Here is a 25,325-nt window from a genome sequence, read left to right as displayed (position 1 = left end):
CTGCCATTTGACCAGGAGATACGGGAGGTGCTGATTGAGTCTGGTTTTGTCTGCTTTATGTGTACCTAGTTCTATAATGGCAGTCCTCTACTCTGGCCCACAACACCTTCACCCTTTTCAAATGGGCACTTACCTTCACCCTTTGTTCTGTGACCATGGGAAGAGGTTAGAAACAACAGGGCTTTGGGATGAGCAATCCCTGGTTAGTTGCAATGACCAGCTACGTGGGAATCTGGGGAATGAGAGGTTAGGAGCTCTGTTCCTCTGCTGGCCAGGACACCGTAGCCCTGAGAAACTAAAAAGTAGGTAGAGAAGGACAGCTTTCAGAAGCATGTGTCCTCTGGCCTTGGGAGTTCAGGAGTGGAGGAGCTGGTGTTACTGTCTTCCTTGTGGCTTCTCATCAGACCCAAACTAGCAGCCCTTTGTCTTAGGAGTGATGATGTCAGTAGGGACTAAGGTACAGCTGACCTTTCCAGGTGATAGTTAACATTAGGATCTGTTCAAGTTCAACCACGATTTACTGGAAGCCTACTAGATTCTAGTTGATATGGAGGCTACTCTCCTGCATAGAACGACATGGTAGGCAAAAGAATGTCCCTGGAGCCAGACTACATTTGACTGTATGATCTTGGGTGTGCTCCTTGACTTCTCTTGGCAGCAGGTCTGTCTGTGGACACATGAAGATCATGTTATCTGTCTCAGAGGATTGCATGAGAATGAGGATGCTCTGATGGACACAGTGTGCATAGGTCAGGGCCTGGCCCGAGTAGAGTACCATGTGATCATTATTGTATATGATGATACTATTAAAGCAACCAGACCAGACCCTACGGACAGTTACAAAATAGATGTTGTTTCTTCCTTCTACAGATGCCTTCATGAGGAAACTGGAGTCCAGAAGCGCTTCAGAGTGAGTAATTTCCACACCTGGAACAAGAAGCTGAGTCTCGTGCTCCTTCTACTCCCCATTCTGATGAGAAAATCAGAAATTTCACAAAATCAACCCTAAAGCCAGAGCACTGTCCTAGAGCAAAGCAGAACCCTGGAGAAGGGAGACAGAGGAGGATTTAGAACTGCCCTCGAAAGGGAAGAAGAGCATGGAGAACTAGAAAAGAAAGCGGGAAAAGAGCTGCCACAGGCCACTCAGAAAGTGGAGTACTGCACAGCATGTGAGGATCTGTCCCTTACACGGCTGCTACTTCCCATCACGGGGCTGACCCGTGGGGTACCTTCTGACAGAAACTGGACATGAGCTCGTGAGTTTGGAGAAGCCTTGCCTGACACTCTGTCTACATAGGAGCCCATGGAAGGCTGGTGATAAGAGCCTGTTTTATAGGCTCCAGCAGAAGGCCCCCCAACAAAATTGGGAAGCCTGGACCTGGGCTTACATCCCAGGGTTGTGGAGTAGGATGGGGGATGGGCCTGTAACAGGAAGTGCCCTGGGTGTCCTCTTTCGGCCCCATGGAGTCCTCACCCATCCCCCAGTCATCAGGAAACTCGTCCACTTTGGGAAGGGCCCTTCAAACCCCAGGTCCCTCTACTGCCAGCGGAGTCCCAGAGTTGGGACTACGGGACGTGGCTTCAGAATCTGTGGCCCTTTTCTTCATGCTCCTGTTGGATCTCACCGCTGTGGCTGGCAATGCTGCTGTGATGGCTGTTATTGCCAAGACACCCGCCCTTCGAAAATTTGTTTTTGTCTTCCATCTCTGTCTGGTGGACCTGCTGGCTGCCCTGACCCTCATGCCCCTGGCCATGCTCTCCAGCTCTGCCCTCTTTGACCATGCCCTCTTTGGGGAGGTGGCCTGCCGTCTCTACCTGTTCTTAAGCGTTTGCTTTGTCAGCCTGGCCATCCTTTCGGTGTCTGCCATTAATGTGGAACGCTACTATTATGTGGTCCACCCCATGCGCTACGAGGTGCGCATGACACTAGGGCTGGTGGCCTCCGTGCTGGTGGGCGTGTGGGTAAAGGCCCTGGCCATGGCTTCTGTGCCAGTGTTGGGAAGGGTCTACTGGGAGGAAGGAGCTCCCAGTGTTAACCACGGCTGTTCTCTCCAATGGAGCCATAGTGCCTACTGCCAGCTTTTCGTGGTGGTCTTTGCTGTTCTTTACTTCTTGCTGCCCTTGATCCTGATCTTTGTGGTCTACTGCAGCATGTTTCGAGTGGCTCGCGTGGCTGCCATGCAACACGGGCCGCTGCCCACGTGGATGGAGACGCCCCGGCAACGCTCTGAGTCTCTCAGTAGCCGCTCTACTATGGTCACCAGCTCTGGGGCTCACCAGACCACCCCACACCGGACGTTTGGGGGTGGGAAGGCAGCAGTGGTCCTCCTTGCTGTAGGGGGACAGTTCTTGCTTTGTTGGCTGCCCTACTTCTCTTTCCATCTCTATGTTGCCCTGAGCGCTCAGCCCATTTCAACAGGACAGGTGGAGAACGTGGTGACCTGGATTGGCTACTTTTGCTTCACTTCCAACCCTTTTTTCTACGGATGCCTCAACCGTCAGATCCGGGGTGAGCTTAGCAAACAGTTTGTCTGCTTCTTCAAGGCAGCTCCAGAGGAAGAGCTGAGGCTGCCTAGTCGCGAGGGCTCTATCGAGGAGAACTTCCTACAGTTCCTCCAGGGGACCTCTGAGAACTGGGTTTCTCGGCCCCTACCCAGCCCTAAGCGGGAGCCACCGCCTGCTGTTGACTTTCGAATCCCAGGCCAGATTGCTGAGGAGACTTCAGAGTTCCTGGAGCAGCAACTCACCAGCGACATCATCATGTCGGACAGCTACCTCCGTCCCGCCCCCTCACCAAGGCTGGAGTCATGATGGACACTAAGAGGGAAATGAGGCTTGGGGCTGGTTTATGATCTCAAGGACTTCTTTTCCTACTGGCCAGGGTTTGGGCTAGGGTCTTTGGACTTAGCTTTTGTTTGGTGTTTCCTGGGTCAGGACCAGAGTCAACAGGATGGACGTGTGGCAAAAATCCTTGGACTTGGCTGTGATCTTTGACTATTGGGGGAGGGAACCTGGGTATGGTGAGACGGTGATGAGAGAAAAGGGTGACAAAGGTGAGGGGCAGCCTTTCTACCAGTGAACTCCTCATGCCTCAGGAGACAGGGAAACTTCCTAAGGGTAGGTGTTGGAGCAGCAGGCTAGGAGCATTTATTCTGGGGACCGTTGAGGTTTACTTTTTTCCAGTGTAATAGTCCAGACTAATACTTACACTGAGACAAGGTAAGAAAACGGCCCACATCTTCTCATCTGCTAACTAGGTTAAAAAAGGACAAAACTAGCCAAGTGTTTCCATGAGTTAATAGATCTCTTCCTAAAAGTTAATGTCTAAAGCGAGAAGACCTGTAGGGGTGAACTAAATTGCAAGTACGGTAGTGGAGGAGAAGACAGAAAACTCTGCAGCTCTCTCCTGTCTTCTCTTTCCTGCATGTAGGAGACCAAGTGTGGGCCCCGACCTCAGCAGAGATGAGCAGGAGACAGGATGCCCCTTTCCTCCCTGTCTTTTGAGTAACTAGAATGACTCAGGGGTCAGAGAGCTGAGGGTGGGTGTTAGCCTTTGAATTGGTAACGTGGCTGGATACAGAAAGGCCAGGTAAATTACTCCGATCAATAATACTGCCAATCTTTTCTTTCCAGGACTGGCCTCCCTGATCTATCTCCTCATGGCAGTGACCCACTTCCAGCCCCCTGGACATTCGGGTACAAGAGACTCAGGTCGGGCACGGGAAGGGTGGGGTTTCCATAGTCCACGAAACGCTTCCCTGTTCTCATTCATTGCTCTCAAAATTAGCTTCTGTAACAAAGACTTAAATCTGTCTCCTACCTGCAGCCCTAGGTTGGAGAGAGAGCAGAGAATTGGGCTTTGCTGCTTATTGATTAAGACTATAGGAACCGTGTTGGTTAATATCAGCAGTGTTACTTTCAGTGGAGAGGGATTAATTGCAAACTGGACAGGCTTCCCCTCTGGGTTCTGTTCATTCCGTTTCCCTTAGCTGAAAACTAAAGGGTCAAGGTAGGACCAGAGGGTGATGTGGTCTATATCTGAACAAATATCTGGTTCACTGAACATGAAAGGGGGAAAGTGGGTTGGGGTGGAGTAGTTTCCCCTTTGAACAACCAATAAATTTTATGATAAAAAGTTATATTAATATCAACATTGACTCCTTCGGTTCTATTCAATGCATAGCTGAACAGCAACACCCCCTGGGGCACACACACTTGATGTGTCATCTCTGCCTTCAAGGACTTCACCATCTAACTGGATAAGATATTTGCATTTTTGTAGAGCATTTAGGTCTGATAAAGTTGTACAGTAAGGAAAATATATCTATGGTCCTGACTTTTGAGAATTTATTGAAGTGGTACATGGAGACTTCATGCAGGTTGTAAGCAAAACTCTCTAATGAAGAAAATAATCTACTAAATAAACCTGGGCAAACAGCTTTTTCCCCCTTTTGGCTTAGGTACACTTCCAGGTCTTGCTATCATTTGTGTGTTCTTCTAGTCCAGTGCCTGTTACACTGAGGAAATCCTTTAGAAAGTAACATACAGCAAAGGAGAGTCCTTCCGACTTTAAAACCGTTTCCCTTTCTTTTGAGATAAAATTCATGTTGAGAAAGCTTCTTCCTAGTACATCATAAGAGAAAAACTTTCACATACTATTAATCCACCAATCAGCTAGTAGACTCAGAAACAGCCAGCAGAGGGCAGTGTGAACCCAGTAGAAACAGGAAATGTACACATGAAGGGTGTGTGTGTGTGTGTTAAACATTGCTTGGCAGCCATTTTATTAATTTTTCTCTTTTAACTTTGCCCTTCAACCCTTGCTTCGTATTTAAAGGAAGCTTTAAGAGCAGGGTATTTCTAAGTCATACTGACACATTGCTGTCATTAACTAGTAAGCTGCCATTTTTTCCCTGGCTGTAGGAACCGATCATAAAGAAAGTAAAACTTTCCTTTTATTATGAAGAGAACTTTCTCCGCAAGTTTTGCTATGGCCACCTTCCAGGAATTTTCTAGTCACTGAGACATACTGGTAAAGTTCAATATACACTCCTTAGCTCTTACTAGCTGTTTCTGGACAGTCTTCCTTACATGCTGAGAAAGCAACATGGTGAGACAATCATCTTGTCAATCAGTGTTGCCAACATCTTGGTATTGAGGTGACGGCCATCCAAAATCTTTACTCTCTGTTGTCAGGTGTTCCCGAGCAATCCCTTCTAGAGGCCAGGTAGAAAGAATGAAGTATGAAACTAGGCATGATGTGCTCACTGTGTGGCCGTGGGAAAATTACTTGATTTCTCTGAGCCCATTTCCTCATGGGGACAATGGGGATCGATATTGCCTACGTCACAGGCTTGTTGTGAGGATTAAGAGATGAGACATACAAGCACCTACCTGGCAAACAAGTACTCAAGAAACATTGTGTTTTCCACTTTCCTTTTGTACTTTCCCCCCAAGAAATGATCAGAAAGGAAAAGCAGCCTGTTTCTTTTTAATGGTCATTTAGAAATGTGTGGGAGAATTTCAGACTTGGAGTTGATAAGCGTTACAGGTGAAGTGAATGAGGTTAGTCTAATAAAATGGTTCTAATTCATTAATTTCCACTCTAGAGACCTTTCTGTTGGGAATTTGTATTTTAAGTTTACCTCCTACTAGAGAAATGTTTTAAATTCCAGGGAAAAGTTTCAATGGCTGCAAAAAGTACCCCTTCCTAAAACTGGTGGTGAGAGACATTGTGGGGTTATTTGGCAGTGAAGGTACTTTGGGATATTCTTCACAGTGTTATGATTCACAAGTATTCAGGCGATAGTAGAGAGATGACTTTTACTAAGCTCCCCTTTTCTGTGCTTATCACAGGAATCCTTGTTAGATTAGAGAAGGATGCGCTAGTTTACTTCTGGGTATGGAACTATGTCCTCAGAGTAGTTCACCGTTGGTTTATATTGGAGAAAGGGAAGCACGGAAATGTTATAAATGAAGTACACCTATTTTCAAGTTCTAATACTTAGTACCTATTTTTCGAGTGATCCTTTGCCAACATAGGAGTGCCAGCTCACAGAAATTCGTACGTAGTAGCAGAAGGACTTAGATACACTTGGCATAACAGGTGTAGCCTGAGGAATGGATAAAAACCCAGGCTGGGCATCTCAAAGATCAGACTGAGGGAACTTTGGCTGAAGCGTCCAACACTCAGCTTTGGGCAGAGACCCGAGCTCCACAATCGCAGATGAAAAGGAAAAGGTTTTTTTCTGGAGTGGGAGACTTTTCCCACTAGAAATTCCTAGAGGGCTGTGAGCTCTTATTTGGGAATCTATCCTCACCATCAAACCTCCAGTGCGTCCTCAAGAGCACACCGTGTGCTGGAAGTCCCGCTTTTTCTACCTACTCTTGGAACCAAAGTCCAGGAGCCCAAGAAGTAGAAGGGTATTCAGGCTGGGAGGTGCGGAGGACGGATCACCAACTCTCCACGGGAATACCCAGATTCTCAGGGACTTCCGCTTTCCGTACCTCCTCCGCCGCCCACTGCCACAGCGCTCTAAGTAGTAACGGCCGCTGGGCGTCGCCGGAAGTGTCGTGAAGAGCAGATATCCGGTTCTTCCGGGCTCTAGGGGAGCTGACGGAGAAGGCCACCGCCCAGCAGAAGACGCGTCTCCGCCGGTGTGTCGCGGTTCCCGCGGTGTGTGAGTGAGCCCGGGCCCGGTCCCCTCTTCTGCCGCCGCCATGGGCTGCACGTTAAGCGCCGAGGACAAGGCGGCGGTGGAGCGGAGCAAGATGATCGACCGCAACTTGCGGGAGGACGGGGAGAAAGCGGCCAAAGAAGTGAAGCTGCTGCTGCTCGGTGAGGGGCTGGGGGCGGAGCTGGAGTGCTAGAGCCGGAGAGCCCGGCCCGGGAGCAGCCCGAGCTCACAGGGGTCTGGCCAGGCCGGAGGAAAGGACCCCAAAGGGACAGGGAGGGAATGCCCGGCATGGGGCGGGTACTGGGCTTGGTGATTGAGGCCCCGGAAGGCGTGGGGATTTCAGGTTGGAGAGGGTGTAACCTGGCTGGGATGGTGCTTAGCAGAGTTGGGGAGTTTGGAACTCTGAGACTGTGTTGGGAATCCGGGAGGGGCTCTTAAAGGAAGGGACCGATATTAGGGAGGTTTCACATTGGACTGGAACGTGTTGAGGAGGATAGTGTATGGTGTGTGGCGGGCCTGTCTAGGGTTTGTGTGAGTTTGATACGTGATGTCAGGATAAAGCTGGAAGGATTGAATGATTAAATAGTGAAGCTAGGACAGAGGGATCACATAAAGAACCTTCTCGTAAGTCTTTTTGTACTGTTAGTGAGGTGGATTGTCCAGGAACACCCAGGAGGCGGGTGAAATAAGTGACAGGTTCTTAGGTATAAGAGAAAAGAACTTGGGTGCAGAGGCCGGCCGCCAATACTTTTTCAACTTTTTTAAAATCTTTTTTTAAAAATTCTCTTGAGGTTCTGTAACTCCTGTTTTTTTATTAAAGGGATAGGGATGGTGTAAGCTGGGGAAATTGAAAGAATGCCATTTTTGAGGTTTGTGGTAGAGGACAGTAGATAACAGTGGGACCATGTGCGTTGGGAATAGTATAGGATAACATATGGACTGGGGCAGATTACTGTAAAGATTGTGGTACATTTGGGAGGAGTTGATTTTTATTGGGCTTTTCCAAATAAAAGTATTGGCTTTCAGACTACAAACAGCTTGTTTCCTTATACTCAAGTGGCTTTTTATATTTAGTCAGGATAATTTAGTTTTAAATTTCGATAGGCCCAGTAAATCATATAAAGTTCTCTGGTATTAGCTTATCAGTAAATTCAGCTGTATTCATTATTCCTATGTTTGAGGAATCTGTTAGATGAGGATAAGTACGACTCACAGGTTCTCTAAGCAGCAGAACTTTTTAGATAAATACAGTTCCGAAAGGTCACTGTAGAGTACTGATTTCACTTTGTAAAGCTCCAGAGGACGGACACAGCCGCCATAATCTCAGACTGACTTTGTGCTTTAAGATGGGCTGGCTGGTTGCTTATATATTTTGAAAGCTCTGAGCGGCACCTTGAATATAAAGAAAAGGTTACGCTATAATTCAAATCACTGGACTGCCAGTGTCCCTACAACAAGAATCTTCTGTGGATGGATGTGGTTTCTGGTACTTAGTGGTTAAGTACTTAGTACTTCTGGTTAAGTACCTGGCAGGATCTTAAGTATTTCAGTGTAATCAAGTTTGTGGTGAATGGTGGTTCATGGGAACCTTTCAGAGTCTGATGAAAAACACAACACTTGTCAGTTTTCTCCCCTGCCTTAGTTGCTGTGTTTTGAGACAGTGTCACTCTGCAGCCTAGGCTGGCCTTCAATTCTCCATCCTCCTGCAGTTGGCTTCCCTAATGCTGGGATTGCAGCATCTATCAGCACACCAGTGACATTAACATTTTTTGTAATAATCAATTGTGAAATCAAAGATACATTCTCATGTTCTGGGATTTGATTTATATTGGCCATTGAAAAAACTCAGGCAAGCAGAACTATCCAAGTACCTGGAAAAATCTTTATTCAGGGTCTTTAGTTCCTTTAATTAAAAAAAATTAAACACACAATAGCTTACAGAATTTGAAAAGTTAAAGTACAAGCCAAAGTACTAAACATTTGTTTTTAATATTTACCAGGTTTTTTTTTTTTAAACTTTCTTGGTTTTGTTTTGAGACAATCTTGGCCTCGAAATTCATGAGTTCCTGTAGCTGAGATTATAGGTGTGTACCACACCATGAAACTTCCCCCCCCCCAGGGTTTTTTATGACCATATTTTGAGCAAATTAAACCAGTAAGTTGAAGTAGGTTGCAGAGACAGCTGGTCTTACCTGAGCTGTGTCATGATGCATATGTGAAGGTAAAAGATCTTTTATGGGCCTGGAGACATGTTTCAACAGTCATGAACACTTGCTGTTCTTACAGAGGTCCTGCATTTGGTTCTCAGTACCCACATGGCTCACAACCATCTGTAGCCATGTACATATAAACATACATGCAGATTAAACATCCAGACACATTAAGTAAAATTTACCTATGTAGTATATAAAAAAGCACCCTATATGATATTTCAATTATCCCCTTCCCGTTTTTTTTGGCTGCAAAAAGTTTCCCTTGGTACATGTAAGCCATTTTCCTTCAGCACTGAGACTATCCAGTTTAGTTTACATTGAAATTTACCTCTCTTGTCTCTGCTGGTTCGTGTCTTTTGTTTCGTACGTGGCTGTAATTTCATGTAGTGATATGCAGCATGGGCTTTGAAGTCAGAAGGCTTCCAATTCTAATTTGTGTTCACTAGCTGTAACTTAGGAAAGTCATTTCCATTTGCCTCCATTTCTTTACTTTTAGGTATAGGAAGTAGAGATCCTTCAGCATGGTTGGGAGGATTAAATGTGGTAATAATACAAAGCAGACCACAGTCAGTGAATGGTCCCTGGTTATTATTGTTAAACGTCAGCGTTATGGCCATTTGAATGAATAAGTTAGTATACGCTTAATTTCTAAGGAAGACTTAAGTATTCTGATTCCTCCCTTGGTTGGAATTTTCTCTGGATATTACTGGGAAGATCTTGTTATGCCAAATGGCTGCTTAACCACAGTGTCATATACTACTGTGTCATATAAATATTCCCAACTAGTGTGTATAGGGTGGTATGTAGGTCTGCTACTTGGAGTTGTATGTTCAAATTTCAAGTCTTGTTTTGAGACAGGGGCTTATTGTGTATGTAGCTCAAATGATCTTGGAGCTCTCAGCCGGCCTCAGCCTTCCAGCATCTAGGCTCACAGTGCCTAACTCTGAAATGATTGTATAGCTTTGGACTTTACAGCAGTTGAAGTGTATTTGGACAGTTTTGATGTGATTTTTTCTCTGCAAACTTCTTCAATTTAATAATCTGAAGAGAAAAATCATTTACAAGGATTGTGCCAGTTCAATGTTTAATAACCTGTAATATTTTACATTTCATTTTCATGGCATAATCTTGTAAAGAAAAATCTCTTCCACCAAAATACTCTCCAGTATGTGTTATGATGTCACAGGAGTTGAGAGGTGCTAATGTAATTTATAATGACACTGCTTTTGGATTCAGACAAAACCAAATTAAGTTCCCACCTCCACCTACTAGTTGTGAAACCCAGACCAAGTCACTTAACCATATGGATTATATTCACATATGTAAGTAGGGGCGACTCTTCCTGTTTCATAATATAAAGTGACATAACTTACATAGAATGCTTAGGGTAGTGTCTAGAAGATAACAATCAGTAAATGGCAACCTCTGTCAGAGTGCTTGTGAGGCATATCATTTTAGTTTCTATTTTTGAGGGGTGTTTCAGACACTTGACATTCTTCAAGTTAATCCTGTGCTGATAATAATTTGTGTTTTATGGCAAAACCTAAGTTGCATGCAAAGAATTGAAATATTGCATTTTAATTTTATATTATAAAATTGGTTATTCATATTTAACTTGGAAATTACTGACGGAAAGTGGTGATTGAAAATAAGCATCTCCTTTGATCCTTATTTAGGACAGTAGTTGTAGTTTTTGCTACCTCTTTAGCATAAGGTTTGTAGGACCTAAATTTCTAGTAAGGATTTCTCTATCATACTTGGAGAAAAGAAAGAAACTGGAATAAAAAAGTAGAAATAAGCATTGAAATTAAAAGATTCTTTTTAATAACCTTAGTTTTTGTGCCTTAAAAACATTTTTTAGAAGCCAGGTGGTGATGATGCATACATTTAATCCCAGAATTCAGGAAGCAGAGGCCAGTGGATCTCTGTGAGTTTATGTGCGAGTGCTTTACCTACAGATTTATAGGTGAGCTGCATGTGGGCCTCATGCCCACAGAGAGGTCAGAAGAGGGTTTCAGATCCTCTGGAATTGGAGTTAAGGATGGTTATGAACCACCGTGTGGGTGCTGAGTCGTCTGCAAGAGCAACAGCTGCTCTTGACTGCTGAGCCACTAGCCAGCCCCTCTTTGAGCCTTTTTCTTTTTTTTTTTTTTTTTCGAGACAGAATTTCTCTGTATAGCCCTGGCTGTCCGGGAACTCACTCTGTAGACCAGGCTGGCCTCCAACTCAGAAATCCACCTGCCTCTGCCTCCCAAGTGCTGGGATTAAAGGCGTGCACCACCACACCTGGCTCTTTGAGCCTTTTATGTGAGTATATTCATCACATTTGCAGCATGAAAACACAGCATCTCTCCATATCCTGTCAGGATTTTCTCTGGGTGAAGTAGTAGACAATGATAAATATGGACTAGGCCCCCGGCACTTTGAAGATTTACAAGGGACGTAACTTCTGAATTGAGAGGACAACTAACTGTACCTCTTTTAAAAATAACTTCAGCTGATTACACTTGAACCATTACAAAATGGTCTTTAGTTTGGGGACAATGGTTTCTGTTCAGAATGTTTTTTGATGGAGATATCAGTTTCAGAGATTAGTGAAACTGAAGTTCTGTTCTTACTGATATTCTGAACCTCTTTGAAACTTTGTCCTGTTTTTATGTCACCCTTAATGAACATACACACACACACACACACACACACACATACACACCCCAGACACCCTTACTTCTAACTATATGGTCCTTTAGGCAGGAGGACTAGGGCTTTCTCTAGATCTTTTGTTGTAAGACATAATCTAGGGTCCATAAGGAACAGGAAATGGTCACACTAATACAAGTAGAGGGGGTTTATAGACAATATACTAACTAAGCAGCTTCACAGGCAGTTGGCATCCAAGGATAGTAAGCAGTGAAATATGAGCTGCAGTGCCCACCTCACTTCTAGAGCAGGCTGTCTGCTTACACTGCTTTGCTAGCTAAGTCACAGCTTCATCTCGTCTTTCTCTGCTCCCTTGAAATACTCCTTGTTTCCCACCACACACCAGTCTTCATCTTTGGCTCACTCTGGTACCTTTTCTGGCTCACATTCAAACATACCTGGTACTTAAGTCTTGTTATCTAGCGCAGGGTTCCAGGAACCCTAATCCAGATTCCTGGGAAAGCATCAGATTGGTCTAACCTTGCCAGGTACCCGCCATAATCCAGTTGTTTGTGGTGGGTGTGTGATAGAGGTGATAGAGTATCCCGAATTCTATAAGGCTGACCCTTTCAAGTGTCAAGGTAGGCCAGATTCTCTAGTAAAAAGGCATGGCTGAAGAAATAATGATTAATGACCAACAAGTGTCTTTGCCTGATAGACATATCATCTAGGTTGGACATTAGAGAAGCAGGCACATCTCTGCTTCAGTTTCTCCCTTATTCAAATCTGATCATTCTGTGTTAAGCTGTCATTTTTTTTTTTATAAAACATGAAAGTGATTTAATAAAACAACTGCTACACATATTCTAATGACTATGCACAGGTCTCTGAATAAGGTTCATTCACAGACCTGTGCCCTAAGCTGTCGTTTTGTGTAGTTGGCAGATAAGTTTAAATTCACCTGGAAGTAGAATGTCCAGGTCTCAGCACATCTAACACAGGATAGTCAATGTCACCTGGATTTAATTACCTTTCGTTTAAATTAAACAGAAAATGCAAACAACCTGTCCCTCTCCCCCCCCCCCCCCCCGGACTGTACTTTATCACTTCTGGTTTCGATGTAGCCAGCACTTCTGTCTACTGCTTTTAAGAAAGAGTACTTGGAGTGGGGCCATCCAAAACTAAGGAAGAGGTACAGCAGACTAGTTGGTTACTAAAACCTTTGCTTACAGGATTTGTAAAGGGGTAAGTAAAAACATTTGGCAATGTAAATTGAAGTATCTAGATGAGTTTGCTTCTGTGTTGTCCTGTTCCATCTAGTTTGTTGTAGTTTTTCCCCTCAGGTATAGCTTCAAGGGAAGTGAGGAGAGAGAGATGCTTCAAGTACTCAGGAGTTAACATGTTAACAGTGAAGACCAATTTAAGATGGACTCTCGAACTATGAAGTAGCTAGAGCACAGGCACTAAATTTGTCCTGATTATTAATTTTAAAATGTTTTTTAGTCAGCAGAATTTAATATACTAGTATTTGTAAACCTCTCAGAATTAGTAACTCAGTTCCGACATGGAGATCCCATCTGATAAAGGCCTGAGCAGTGTGAGATTCGGTCTCTCTACCCTTCATTTTCCCTCCTCGGAACCAGCGAGGGCTTTGAATTTGGTCTTGGGAGTCCCTTGATTGTGAAATTTATATAATTTAACAAGTTATAAAGAAGACTATTTTGTCTTATTTTTCTTAGTTGAAATTAGTTGAACATCATGGGGCTGTCAGGAAGACAGTTAAAAATTAAAAATGTGCATCATAAACACCCATGGTGTAAAGGGTTCACCAGGGCACAGAAAAAATAACTTATTTTGGTGTTCGATTTTCTGTGTGGTCTTCAGTTTAGGATAGCTCTTTTGTAGGCTCTCGAAAGTTGGTGTTATCTTTAAGCTTTTATCTATCCGGGTTATCCTGTTACCTGATTAGTGATCAGCTGTATCATTGCTGTAATTTAAACTGTTTGTACTGAATAACACTGCTGGAAACAGGGTTCAGTTGTTCTCGCTGGATGTAGTGCTCCTCGTGAGTGGACTTTCTGTTGTCCTTAGGCTGTAACAGAAGTTTATATATTTGATGTGAACTAAGCAGAGGAGGAGGATGCTTGAAGGTCCACCGTTGAATGTCTATGAACCCTGGCTAGAGCTGAGGAACTTTAGGAGGAGCTGGTTTTCAGACCTGAGCTTCGACTTCCACGTTGAACTTTGGTTTTAAAAAGCCTGTTAGGAATTACCTGAGATAGTTTCATGTTTTCAGTGTTGATACATCACTCTTGTACACTGTCAACATTTTATTACTGAGTCCTATTTTCAAGTGGACAGTTTTGATACTCATATAAAAAATTTTTGAAGGAAGGTAGTATTTTACATCTTAGAAAATTCTCGTTAACTTAAAAGCAGTTCTCTCCAGGTGTGATGGTGCATGCTTTAGTTCCATATCAGCATTTGGGAGGCACGGGCAGGCAGAGCTCTTGAGCTCAAGGCCAGCTTGGTCTTGTGAATTCCTGGTCAGTCATGATTACAAAGAGAAATCCTGTCTCAGAAAGGGGAGGTGGAGCTTTCTGACCACCCCCCTTCTTTTTGATTGATTGATTGATTTTTGTCTGTGGTATGAGTGTGGGTGTGGATGGGTGTGCACACCACAGCACACATGTGGAAGTCTTGTGGGAGGTAGAATGTCCAGTTCTCAGCACATCTAATATAGGATAGTCAGTGTCACCTGGATTTAATTGGTTTTCTCCTTCTACACTGTGGGTGCCAGAGATGGAACGCGGATCATCAGGCTTGGCACCAAGAGCCTGAGCCATCTCTCTGGCCCTTGAGATTTTTTTTCCTACTTACTCATATGAATCCTGTGTGTTTTGCTACAAGTCTATTTACATGTTTAAGCTGACCTCACATCTTTCTACTCATCTGGTTTGTTGTTAACACTACACTGGTCATATATAGGGACCATTTAAATCAGGACTATTTAAACTTAGCAAGGTTGCTTGATTGCTGTCATCTTGTAATTAATCATCCTCTAGTGACTGCATAGTCTGTTAATTGTGGTCTGGATAACTACAGCAAAATAATCTGTCTTTCAATTTGACTTTAAAATTTAAATAGTATTCTACTAAATCCCAAGAACCGTGGCAGTGCTACACTGTACTGCATTTTGTTGTGTTTTAGTCATGTACTGATGTCAGGGGCGGTGTGTGTGGCTCTTACATGTGCTATGGTGCACATGTGGAGTACCAATTCAGGAACCAAGTTTTGTTTTCTGCCATGTTTGAAACAAGATCTGTTGTTCTGCCATTGTGCTATATACTCCAGGCTTGTTTGCCTGCAGACTTTCATGATTCTCCTCGCAGGGATGCTGTGAGTAAGATGCATGTGCGATAGTGCATTCAGCTTCGGTGTGGGTTCGAGATCTGAACTAAGGTCATCAGAATTATATGGCAAAGGCTTTTACCACTAAGCCATGTTCTCAGCTTCCCTAATATATTTATTTTAAAAAACAAGTAAGTATATTATGATATGACTAGGCTTACCAATATAGCTTTGGAATCATTAGGCTAAAAGTATTTTAAAAATCACTGGAGAAAAGGAGGGTATTGTGGCATATGCCTAAAACCCCAGCACTCTGGAGGCAAAGGCAGACATATCTCTGGGAGTTCCAGGCCTAGTCCTGGTCTACACATAGTAAATTTCAGGACAGCCAGAGCCACATAACAGAGAGTTGTCTCAAAAGAATAGCAACAATAATAACTGAGACATAGCAAAATGCTTCTTTGTTTAAAGGGTATTTATGATGTGTCTCAAAATAACGACAATAATAATAATTGAGATGCAGCAAAATGTTTCTCTGCTTAAAGGGTATTTATGATGTGGAACTGGAGACATAGCTTAGCAGTTAAGAGCTTCTCTTCCAGAGGACCTAGGTTTGATTCCCAGCACCCACATGGCAGCTCATAACATCTGTAACTCCAGTTCAGATAATCCAACAGCCTTCTTGTGAACTCTCTGAGTACTAGACAGACACACTGCAGTACACAGATGTGCATGCAGACAAACATGCATACACATAGAATAAGTAAATGAAAAGAAAATTTAGGATAAAATATTTTAATAAGCTTTTTATTTTGGATTAACTTTACTCTTCTGTTAGTTTTCTAAATAATGTTACATTTATCATCTCAAGAAATCAATGCTGCTATATAAATACTCACTTTAACACGGCATTTCAATTTTACAGCTTTCCCATTAATGTTCTTTTTAGGGTCTAGGGTCAATCTAGGATGCTGCATTGTATTTAATTAAGATTTTATAAGCTTTCTGGTTTCCAATATTGTACTCTAACAGAATGCTGATGTATAATTTATGACTATGCATTTCTGATTGTCTTTCATGGACAGAGGTTTTCTTCTTCCCTCTTACATGTGAAATTTTTTTTGAGACCGTATATATAGCCAAGGTGGCCTTGAACTCTTCCCAATGGTCATTTATGTGGAATGTGATTGATTATAGGACTCAGTTTTGAAAGGAACCTCACATTTCAGACAGTCCTTAAAAAGATAGAAAGTCCTTTTGGTGAGGTTTGTGATGCTGGAGATGGAACCCACACTGAGGTAGTTTCCTACCATTGACCTGCCTGCCAGCTCTAAGAAGTGTTGACAAAGGCTCAGAACAGGACAGCAGGTAGATTCAACTGGGGACTGGTGTAGAAAAGGATTCAGGACATGATCTTCCTGGCTTTGCCTTCCTGATGCTGGGATCACAGCTTTGTACCACCACATCTTGATTTATTTGAAACATTTAAGATTTATTTTTTAAATCATGAGTATGTGTGTCTGTGGGGCATTGCACTCATGTGCAAGTGTTACAGGTGTTCTCAGCTGCCTGACTTGGATGATGAGAACCAAGCTCTCACCTGCAAGAGCAGCAAGTGCTCTTTAACTCTGGACCATCTCTCCAGCCCATATTTGAGACATTAAAAATGTTTAAAATTTATTATAGTGTTGGTGTGAGTAACGGGAATTTGAATGCAGGTAGCATAGTGCAGAGGTCAGAGGGCAACAGCTTCCAGGAGTTGGTTCTCCTTCTGCCTGGGTTCCACAGATCACACTCAGACCCTCAGGCGTGTAGGCTAAGTGCTCTTTACCTGCTGAGCCATCTTGCTGGTCCTTTATTGAAAATTTTAGTAGCTACCTTAAGCTGTACTTTATTATACACACAAGTCTGCATGTTTCTAGTCTAGAGACTTGCATTGTTACCATCTTTTTTCTGGAGAAGCCACCACAATTAATACTATCATAAAAAATGAAATAGAATAGTAAATGCATATAGGGAACCCAGACTTCTTTGAGTTTTGCTGAGCATTTATATGGTAAAGGAAATTGAAATCAAACACTCGTTCATTTTGTAGGCTCTTACTCATGTTTTAATATTTTACTGTAAATGAAGCTAACGTGTGCTCTTTACATTTGTTTAAATAAGCATGCAGGACTCTATGCTGCCATCATTTGAGGATTTGGGTTGGGATCTGATTCTAACATTTTAAAATATATGGGTTATAATGGGTTAATTTAGCATTGCTATTAGCTTTGAAGAACATTTTCCACTATAATAAAGTATTATTTTATGAATTAAAATGAGATCTCTCAACTGCTGATGTATTACACTTGTTTGTGGCATTACTGTTTCCTTTTATTCCAAATGAAAAATAGTTTTAAGCCATGGCATAAATACCATATAATTTAGCATCAGAATGGGGGTTTGTTGCTTTGCTTTCAAAGAAAAAGGAAACTTACTCACCATAGGCCAAAATTAGAACTCCGAGGCAGTCAGAGCATAATCTGGTTCCTGACTTACAAGTGACTGCTTCCCAAATGTTACTATGTTCTGCAAAGGTGAGGAATGAAACTGCAGTATGCCCTTGCACTGGCCAGTCACCAGCACTCTGGTCATGTCATAGTCAAAAGTGATAACATTTGAGTATTATTTGGGGAGCTGAGTGAGTTTCCTTTTTATTTTTATTTTATTTTTTGAGACAGTGTTTTTCTGTGCCTGGCTGTCTAGGATCTCACTCTGTATGTCAGGCTGACCTTGAACTCACAGAGATCTCCTGCCTGCCTCTGCTTCTCAAGTGCTGAGATTAAAGGCATTAAACAAGTGTGTCACAACAATCCAGCAGCCCCTTTCTCCCCTTTTTTTGGTAACCAAACCAGTGTCTTCCTTTGGTGACTTATTGGTGTAAGCTGGTTGATCTTTCTGTTTTTTTAAAAAATCTACTTTATTTTGTGTGTGTGTGTGTATCTGTGTGTATCCCAGGCTGGCCTTGACTCTTCTGTGTAGCTGAAGATGACCTTGAACTCCTGATCCTTGACCTGTCAATCAAGCATTGGGATTATAAATATGTGCAGCCATACCCAGTTTATACAGTACCAATGATTAAACTCAAGGCTGGGCTGGAGAGATGGCTCAGTGGCTAAGAGCACTGATTACTCTTCCAGAGGTCCTGAGTTCAATTCCCAGCAACCACATGGTAGCTCACAACCATCTGTAATGGTATCTGGTGCCCCATAATGTGTGCAGCCATACCCAGTTTATACAGTACCAGTGATTAAACTCAAGGCTTTGCCTGCTTAGGCAAGCACTGTACTAACTCAGCTACATCCCCAGTCCTGTTTACTGTATTTACTTATTTGTTTGGTTTTATTTTAAGGTGCTGGTGATCAAACCTAAGACCTTGCATGTGCTAGGCAAGTACTTTACCAGATGAGCTTTGAGTAGTGTTCTGTTTTATGGTTTTTATAAACCACATACATGCGCACACACAAATACACACAAATACACACAACACACACACACACACACACACACACACACACACACACACGAATTTGAGAGTATCTGCCTATCCTTAAATCCCCTTCTAGAAACAACTCCCTTCCCTTTTTTAGTGGGCAGTGGCCTACATTTGTATATACATGTATACACACATACACAAATACACATACACATGCAGTGTGAAAGCAGGACTCACATATGAAATATATAACTATATGTTTAAGTCTAGATTCCAAGTGTGAGAGAAAATGTTTTGTATGATATTTCCTCTCCTCTCTTACTACTCTCCTCTTTAGATCTCATGGTCCCTTTCTCTGTTCATGTCAGTACACACACACACATATGTGTAAAGCTAGACTTTTCTTATGAGCAAAAACATATTTGCCCTTCCAAGTCAGACTTACTGCATTCTACATATTGATCTCTAGTCCATTCAGTTTCTCACTTATTTTCATATTATTTATGGCTGGATAAAACTCCACTGTACACATTTATACACATTTATACAGTTTTCTTTATCCAGTCATCTGTTGAAGGGCGTTTAGGCTGGTTCCATACCTTGGTTCTGTGAATGATGCAGCAGTAAACACTGGTGTGTAGGTGTCTCTGTGATGTGCCGACTGAGGTTCCTTTGCTTGTATACACAAGAGTGGTGTAGTAGATACGTGGTCCTTCTGTTTTTAGTTGTTTGAGAAACTGCCGCACTGGTGTCCATAGTACTTTACAGTCATAAAGTACATAGTACTTTACCTGCGTTGTGTAAGGGTTCCTCTTTCCTACATCCTTGCCAGTTTTTTGAGGTTGTATCTTGATGATAGCCACTCTGACTTTAGTGAGCTGTGAATCTCAGTGTAGTATCAATCTGCATGTTCATGATGGCTAGGGAGACTTTTTTTTTGCATTTTATTTATTTATTAATTAATATGTTTATATTATTAATTTTTTTATTGGATATTTTATTTACATTTCATATGTTATCCCCTTACCCCATCCCCCACCCACCCGGGAACCCCCCATCCCCTTACCCCTCCTCCTTCTTCTCCGTGGATGTAACCCCCTCCTACCCTCCCCACTCCCACTTCCCCACCCTCAAAATTCCCACCCCCTGGATATTTATTGGCTATTTGTATTTCTTCTTTTGAGAACTGTTCGACCATTTGCATGTTCATTTGCATATTCACAAATCAGTTTTAGGGCATTTAATTTTGTGAGTTCTTTAAAGATTGTGTATATTAATATCCTGTCAGGTAGGGGACAGATATCCTCCCATTTTTCATTTTTACGGTCCTGAGCTATTGGACTTCTGAGTTCTTTGTATCCGTGTGTTGAAGCATTGTCTTTCTGCTTTTATGTAGCAGTCTTGAGGTTTCAGGTCTTACATTAAGGCTTTGATCCACTTCTACCTGGTTTTTATCCAGGGTGAGAGAGTGGCATCTAGTTGCAGTTTTCTACATGTGGATGTCCAGTTTTCCAAGCACCATTTGTTGGAAAGGCCGTCTTTTCTAATGTGTACTTTTGAGATTTTGGTCAAAAATTGGATGCCCAATAAATGTTTTACAAAAACTTTCTCACAGTACCCATCAAACCTTTTTTGGTGATAGGTAACTTTCAAAAAGCAGACACCCATGATCTCTGCCTTAAGTACAAGTTCACTGCCTTGTTTTATGCTTATTCATTCATCCACTGGACAGATACTTGTGAATGTTCACTGTTTCACATCCTCATGTGTTGCAATGGATGGACAGATTGACAGCAGTATATTCCATTAGAACACAACAGCCGTGTGCCAGAAGAGCCAGGAGAGAAGGTTAGAGGGAAGTGAGGCAAGTATCAAGTCTAAACTTCCTGTCATTTGGTCATAGGCTGAGCGCTGAGAGCAGTCAGGAGTGGGTGTGCACCCAAGTAAAGATAGCAGAGGAGTGGGGATTTCTCTGTTAACTGCCCACATTGAAATTCCAGCTATTGCAAGTAGCATTTACAAAATGTGATGGGGCAACCGCTGAATATCATAGCCTCTTAAGCCACTCACCCCACAGCTAATTGCTAAGTGCCTCCTCTGCCCTAGATTGTGCTCTGGGGTTGGAGGAGTGGGCCACAGAAAGAAGGCACTGTTTGTACTTCCAAGGACTTTACTTTTGAGTTTAGGGTTGGTAGAATTCTAAACAATCACAAACCCAAATACTTAGAATTTAAACAAGCACTAGGGTTACAGTGTTTAACTGTCCTATAGGGCCAGGCTAAGCCTGGTTAGGATGACTTTAAGGGAGAAGTACACAAGCATGGAAGGTTTTCAGGTTACGCTGAAAAGGGCTTTGTAACTATGCTAATCAAACCAAGAAAACCAGTTAACAGATTATGATGAGCCAGATGAGGAGTGAGGGGGTAGTTACATAGAGCAGCAGGCCAGGCCAGAGGTGCTGACGTGAGTGGGGGAGGAACAGTCTGAGCTCAATTCAGACAACAGCTGACAGGGAGGATCCTTTGCTGGTCACCAGGCAGTGACCACTGTGCCTGGGAGAAACCAAGGAAGGACTCAGTGAGGAGTGAAGAGTGTCTTCAGTAGGTGTTCCGGTGTTTATACACACAGAGGCTTAGCATGCTTAGAGGGCAAGTAGGCTGGATGGAGAACCATTTGTATGCTTTAGACCAAGGAAACTTTCTAATTTCACAAGAAAACTCTTAACCTCTAAAGGCTCCTACTGGACCAAAATTCCTGAGCTGAACTGAATGTGAAGCCTCAGTGTTTAGGAGTTCCAGGCATGCAGGACACATTTATTAAATGGAAATGAAGAACAATTCTTGCTTGTGCAGAGACATTTTCCCTTCAGTAATTCTTCTGACCTTTTTGCTTATTTCTTTTTCAGTTTTGTTTTCTATTTTATGTGTGTGTATGTTTTGCCTGCATAGGTCTACCATGTTCATACAAAACCTGAAGGCCAGAAGAGGGTGTCAGATCCTTTGGGATTGGATTATGTGGGTGATGCTAATTGAACCTGGGTTCTCTAGAAGAGCAGCCTGTACTTTTAAGCATTAAGCCATCTCTCCAGGCCAGTTTTTATCACATATTAACTAGTCTGTCATTAACTTGTCTGTCTGTCTGTCTGTCTGTCTCTGTCTGTCTCTCTGTCTCTCTCTCTGTGTCTCTCTCTCTGTGTCTCTCTCTGTGTCTCTCTCTCTCTGTCTCTCTCTCTCTCTCTCTCTCTCTCTCTCTCTCGTGTGTGTGTGTGTTTGTGTGTTTGTGTGTGTACACACTCCAGTGCTCATATGGAAGTTAGAGGACAAATCGTAGTAGCTGGCTCTCCTTCCATCACATGGATCCTGGAGAGTGAACTCCGGATGCAGCTTGGTGGTCAGTGCCTTTACTCGCTGTGCCATCTCTAATTCTTTTCTGAAAAAGATGGTTTTATATTCTGAGTATGTGTGTGTCTTTGAGGTGTGTATTGCACAGGTACCTGTGGAGGGCAGGTGTGAACATTAGATCACTTGGAGCTGGAGTAACAGGTGGCTGTGATCCACCTGATGCAGGTGTTGGGAAGCAAATACGAGTTCTTTGCAGGGGCAGCAAGAGCTCATAACCACTGAGCAGTCTTTCCAGCCCCGTCCTCTAACCTTTGGATGAGTTAAGAAGCAGTTCCAGCACTTGAACCCCTGCAATAGGAGGATCATGAATTGAACTCTGAGCTACATGTGAGATCCTGTCTCAAAAAAAGAGGAAAAAAAATGGAAATACCAACTGGATTTTGTAATAAGTATAATGTATAGAAAAAATTTTTATGTGAAATATTTTTACCTTGATCTAAATTTTTACTATTAGCTACATGTTATTGAAAAAGAAATCATGAGGTGAAGTTGAGGAGTGGAGGGGGGTGACCTGAGAGATTACTGAGCCATTTATGGCTTTTTTTCCCCCTCTTATTTTTCAAGACAGGATTTCTCTGTGTAGACTTGACTGTCCTATAACTCACTCTGTAGACTAGGGTGTCCTGGAACTCACAAAGATCTACCTGCTGAGATTAAAGGGGTACACCCCCATCACCCAACTCTCTTTACTGCTTCTTAGAGAGGACTAGAATCTGGATCTCAGTACTCATGTCAAGTGACTCACAGCTACCGGTAACCATTAGTCTAAGCTCTCAAGGCACCTATGTGCATGTACATATAACATACTGTGGACAAACATATACTCACATGCATAAATGTTAGACAAATGAATCACAGGGCTAACAGGATGGTGCTTGTTGCCAACCTGATAACCTGAGTTTGATGTCCAGGACCCTCGTAGTAGGAGAGTATCTGTGAAAGCAGTAGATAGCCCTTTTGGAAGCAGCCTGGGTTGTGCTCTTGATCTTTAGTTGTCAGGATTTGTAATTCACCTCCCTCCTTCCATCCCCTCTCCATGCTGATACCCACCCCCATTCCATCCTAACAGGAGCAATGTAAACTTGAATGCTCTGCTAGCTTAGGTACTTCCAAGCAAGAATGGAGGAGGTGGCATGTCAGACAGCTCTTCCTTCCTTACATTGGTACCTTCCACTGTCCTGATCATAGACCTGTATCACAGTAGCTGTTTTGAATTGTCTAGTTGTTAGGATGATATGGATTTGTGGTTTGATTTGAGTCCTGTATTAGAGTAAGAAGTTAGTTAGCTTTGTGTATAACCACAGACAGAGCACTTCTAGGCAGTGACTTACCCAAGGTCACATAGCTAGACATGGCGTAGTAGCAATGAAATTTACTGTACCATTGAGTTTATTACAATATGGTTTTAACAGCTGGAAAATTAAGCTAAAGAAATCAAATTTATTTGTTGGTCAAGCTTTCATTTTGGTATTTGGGGCAGGGGGCTGTCTTTGCTCATATGTGTACCAATAGGTCTGTAAGAGAGCCCTGGTCTGGAACTGCTGGGTTAGTCATGGATGGGGTCATTTTAGGACTCAGCTGCCCAGGAGTTACTAGAAATTTCAAGATTTCTCCATAGAAGCAAGTATTTAAGAGGAAAAGGGGTCTCCAGTGCCTCTGGAATGCCTGCTGACGAGGGATAGACCTGTGGGGACACTTGGAAGAAAAGCTCTGAGGCCAAGATGGGTGATGTGAGAACAGAGGTAGTAGGCAGGGCCACAGATAGACCACGAAGAGAGATTTTTGTTCCTTAGGGTGGGGTGGAGAGAGAATGACTAATGGACGCACTGACGCAGTTTGCTGCAGTTTTAGGTCTACAAGTTTCTTTTTGTTTTGTTTTGTTTTGTTTTAAATGTGTGTCCATCTAGAGTTTGAAACAACTGAAAACAATTCCATTTCTGTAGGAATTTGCACCAACATCATTATCAAAGAAGTTTTAGGAAAAAAAAAGTCCTTTGAAGCCCTAACATCATTGGGTAATGTTGTCAGCGGTGAGGACGTTTTTACAGACAGTAGCTGGCTAACAGTCACTAAACATTACTGCAAACCAGGTACTGTCCAAAACATTTTCTGTTGACCCTGTTTTATACTGTGGATGTCCATCTTGCTTCATGGCATACAAATAGAAGAAAGCATAGTAAACTTAAGACTTTCTTTGGACTGACTTTAGTTAGATGAAAGGAAAGAGACGGCGTGTGGTGACCTTCCCAGCCTTTCTCTCTTACAGCCTCCCCTCCCCAGGGTTACCATTCTTACTGTCTGCACCTTCATCTTCACTTCGTCCTACTCCAAGCTGTAGTCTTCCTCTGCTGTAGTCTCTGGCTATTCCAGGTCTTATATCTTGCTATTCCTGGTAAATTGAAAATAGGCAAGTAAATGTTCCTTTTAACTTACTGCTTTTTGAAGTAATGTAGGAAAAAGTTGTAGGTGAGGTTAGGAAGTCCAGAATCCATGTATGTAGTTGGAGGGAGGGGTTAAAACCTGAGAGCCAGTGCTCTGGAAGAGAGCTGCTGCTGGAGTAATGTATCTCAGGGGTAAGCCTGGAGCCAGAGCTCACAAGGACAGAGGTGAGGAAGGTGCGTGAAGACTTTGGAGAGTCATAAGCTGACAATTTGTACAGTGGTGCTTTTTGGAAATGGTGAAGGAGCAGGAGCTTTGAACTGGAAGTTTTAAGAAAATTACAGCAGTAGTATAATAGGTGCAATATAGGCTCAGATGTGTGAAGAATTGAAGAGGTTATGTAATTTGAGAAATATTTAAGGAGAGAGAAAATTATGTTCCAGCTTGGTAAGCTTACCACACTGGCTAGTTTTATGCCTGCTTAACACAAGTTAGAGGAGTCATTGGGAAAAGGAGCTCTCAATTAAGAAAAGGCCTCCATGAGATCCAGCTGTAGCCAAGCCTGTAGGACATTTTTATAGTTAGTGATCATGGGGAGGCTTAACCCATTGTTGGTGGTACCACCCCTGGGCTGGTGGTCCTGCATTCTATAAGAAAGCAGGTCTAGCAAGCCCTGAAGAGCAAGCCAGTAAACAGCATTCTCCATGGCCTCTTTCTGCATCAGCTCCTGCCTCCAGGTTTCTGCCCCATTGAATTCATGTCCCATCATTCCTCAGTGATGGAGTGACCTGAGAGTTGTAAGAAAAAGAAAGCCCTTCTTAAGTTGATTTTGGTCATGATGTTTTATCACAACTAAGATATCTAGAATAATGAATGGATTCCAAATCCAAATGACTCTTAGATTTCAGAAGGTACTTGGAAGATGGGTAAAATTTTGGTGGCACTTTTTTTTTGGTTTGGTTTTTTCGAGACAGGGTTTCTCTGTGTAGCCCTGGCTGTCCTGGAACTCACTCTGTAGACCAGGCTAGCCTCGAACTCTCAAACTCAGAAATCTGGCTGCCTCTGCCTCCCAAGTGCTGGGATTAAAGGCGTGTCACCGCCTGGCTTTTCATGAGAGTCTGAAAATTGAATGGTTTTGATATAAAATGTGATTCTCTCTCTCTCTCTCTCTCTCTCTCTCTCTATATAT

The 25,325-nt window shown here is 42.9% G+C and overlaps 2 protein-coding genes across 2 annotated transcripts in view; both read left to right on the top strand.

Annotated features, from left to right (window-relative positions):
- The first annotated feature begins 1,357 nt into the window (after positions 1-1,357).
- Gpr61 (G protein-coupled receptor 61) lies at positions 1,358-2,811 on the top strand. Its single transcript, XM_028757246.1, has one exon. The coding sequence runs from the start codon at positions 1,462-1,464 to the stop codon at positions 2,809-2,811; it is 1,350 nt and encodes a 449-aa protein (XP_028613079.1). The 5' UTR covers positions 1,358-1,461.
- A 3,765-nt stretch (positions 2,812-6,576) lies between these two features.
- The window catches only part of Gnai3 (G protein subunit alpha i3), a 39,795-nt gene continuing 21,046 nt past the window's right edge, over positions 6,577-25,325 (top strand). The window contains exon 1 of the mRNA XM_028757324.1: positions 6,577-6,838. Coding sequence (XP_028613157.1) covers positions 6,721-6,838 — 118 coding nt within the window. The 5' untranslated portion in view covers positions 6,577-6,720. The remainder of the gene's footprint in view (positions 6,839-25,325) is intronic.

This window comes from Grammomys surdaster, unplaced genomic scaffold (assembly GCF_004785775.1).
Source record: "Grammomys surdaster isolate TR1022 unplaced genomic scaffold, NIH_TR_1.0 126158, whole genome shotgun sequence".
Classification (NCBI taxonomy): Eukaryota; Metazoa; Chordata; class Mammalia; order Rodentia; family Muridae; genus Grammomys; species Grammomys surdaster.
This window is presented reverse-complemented; position numbering and strand designations above follow the sequence as displayed.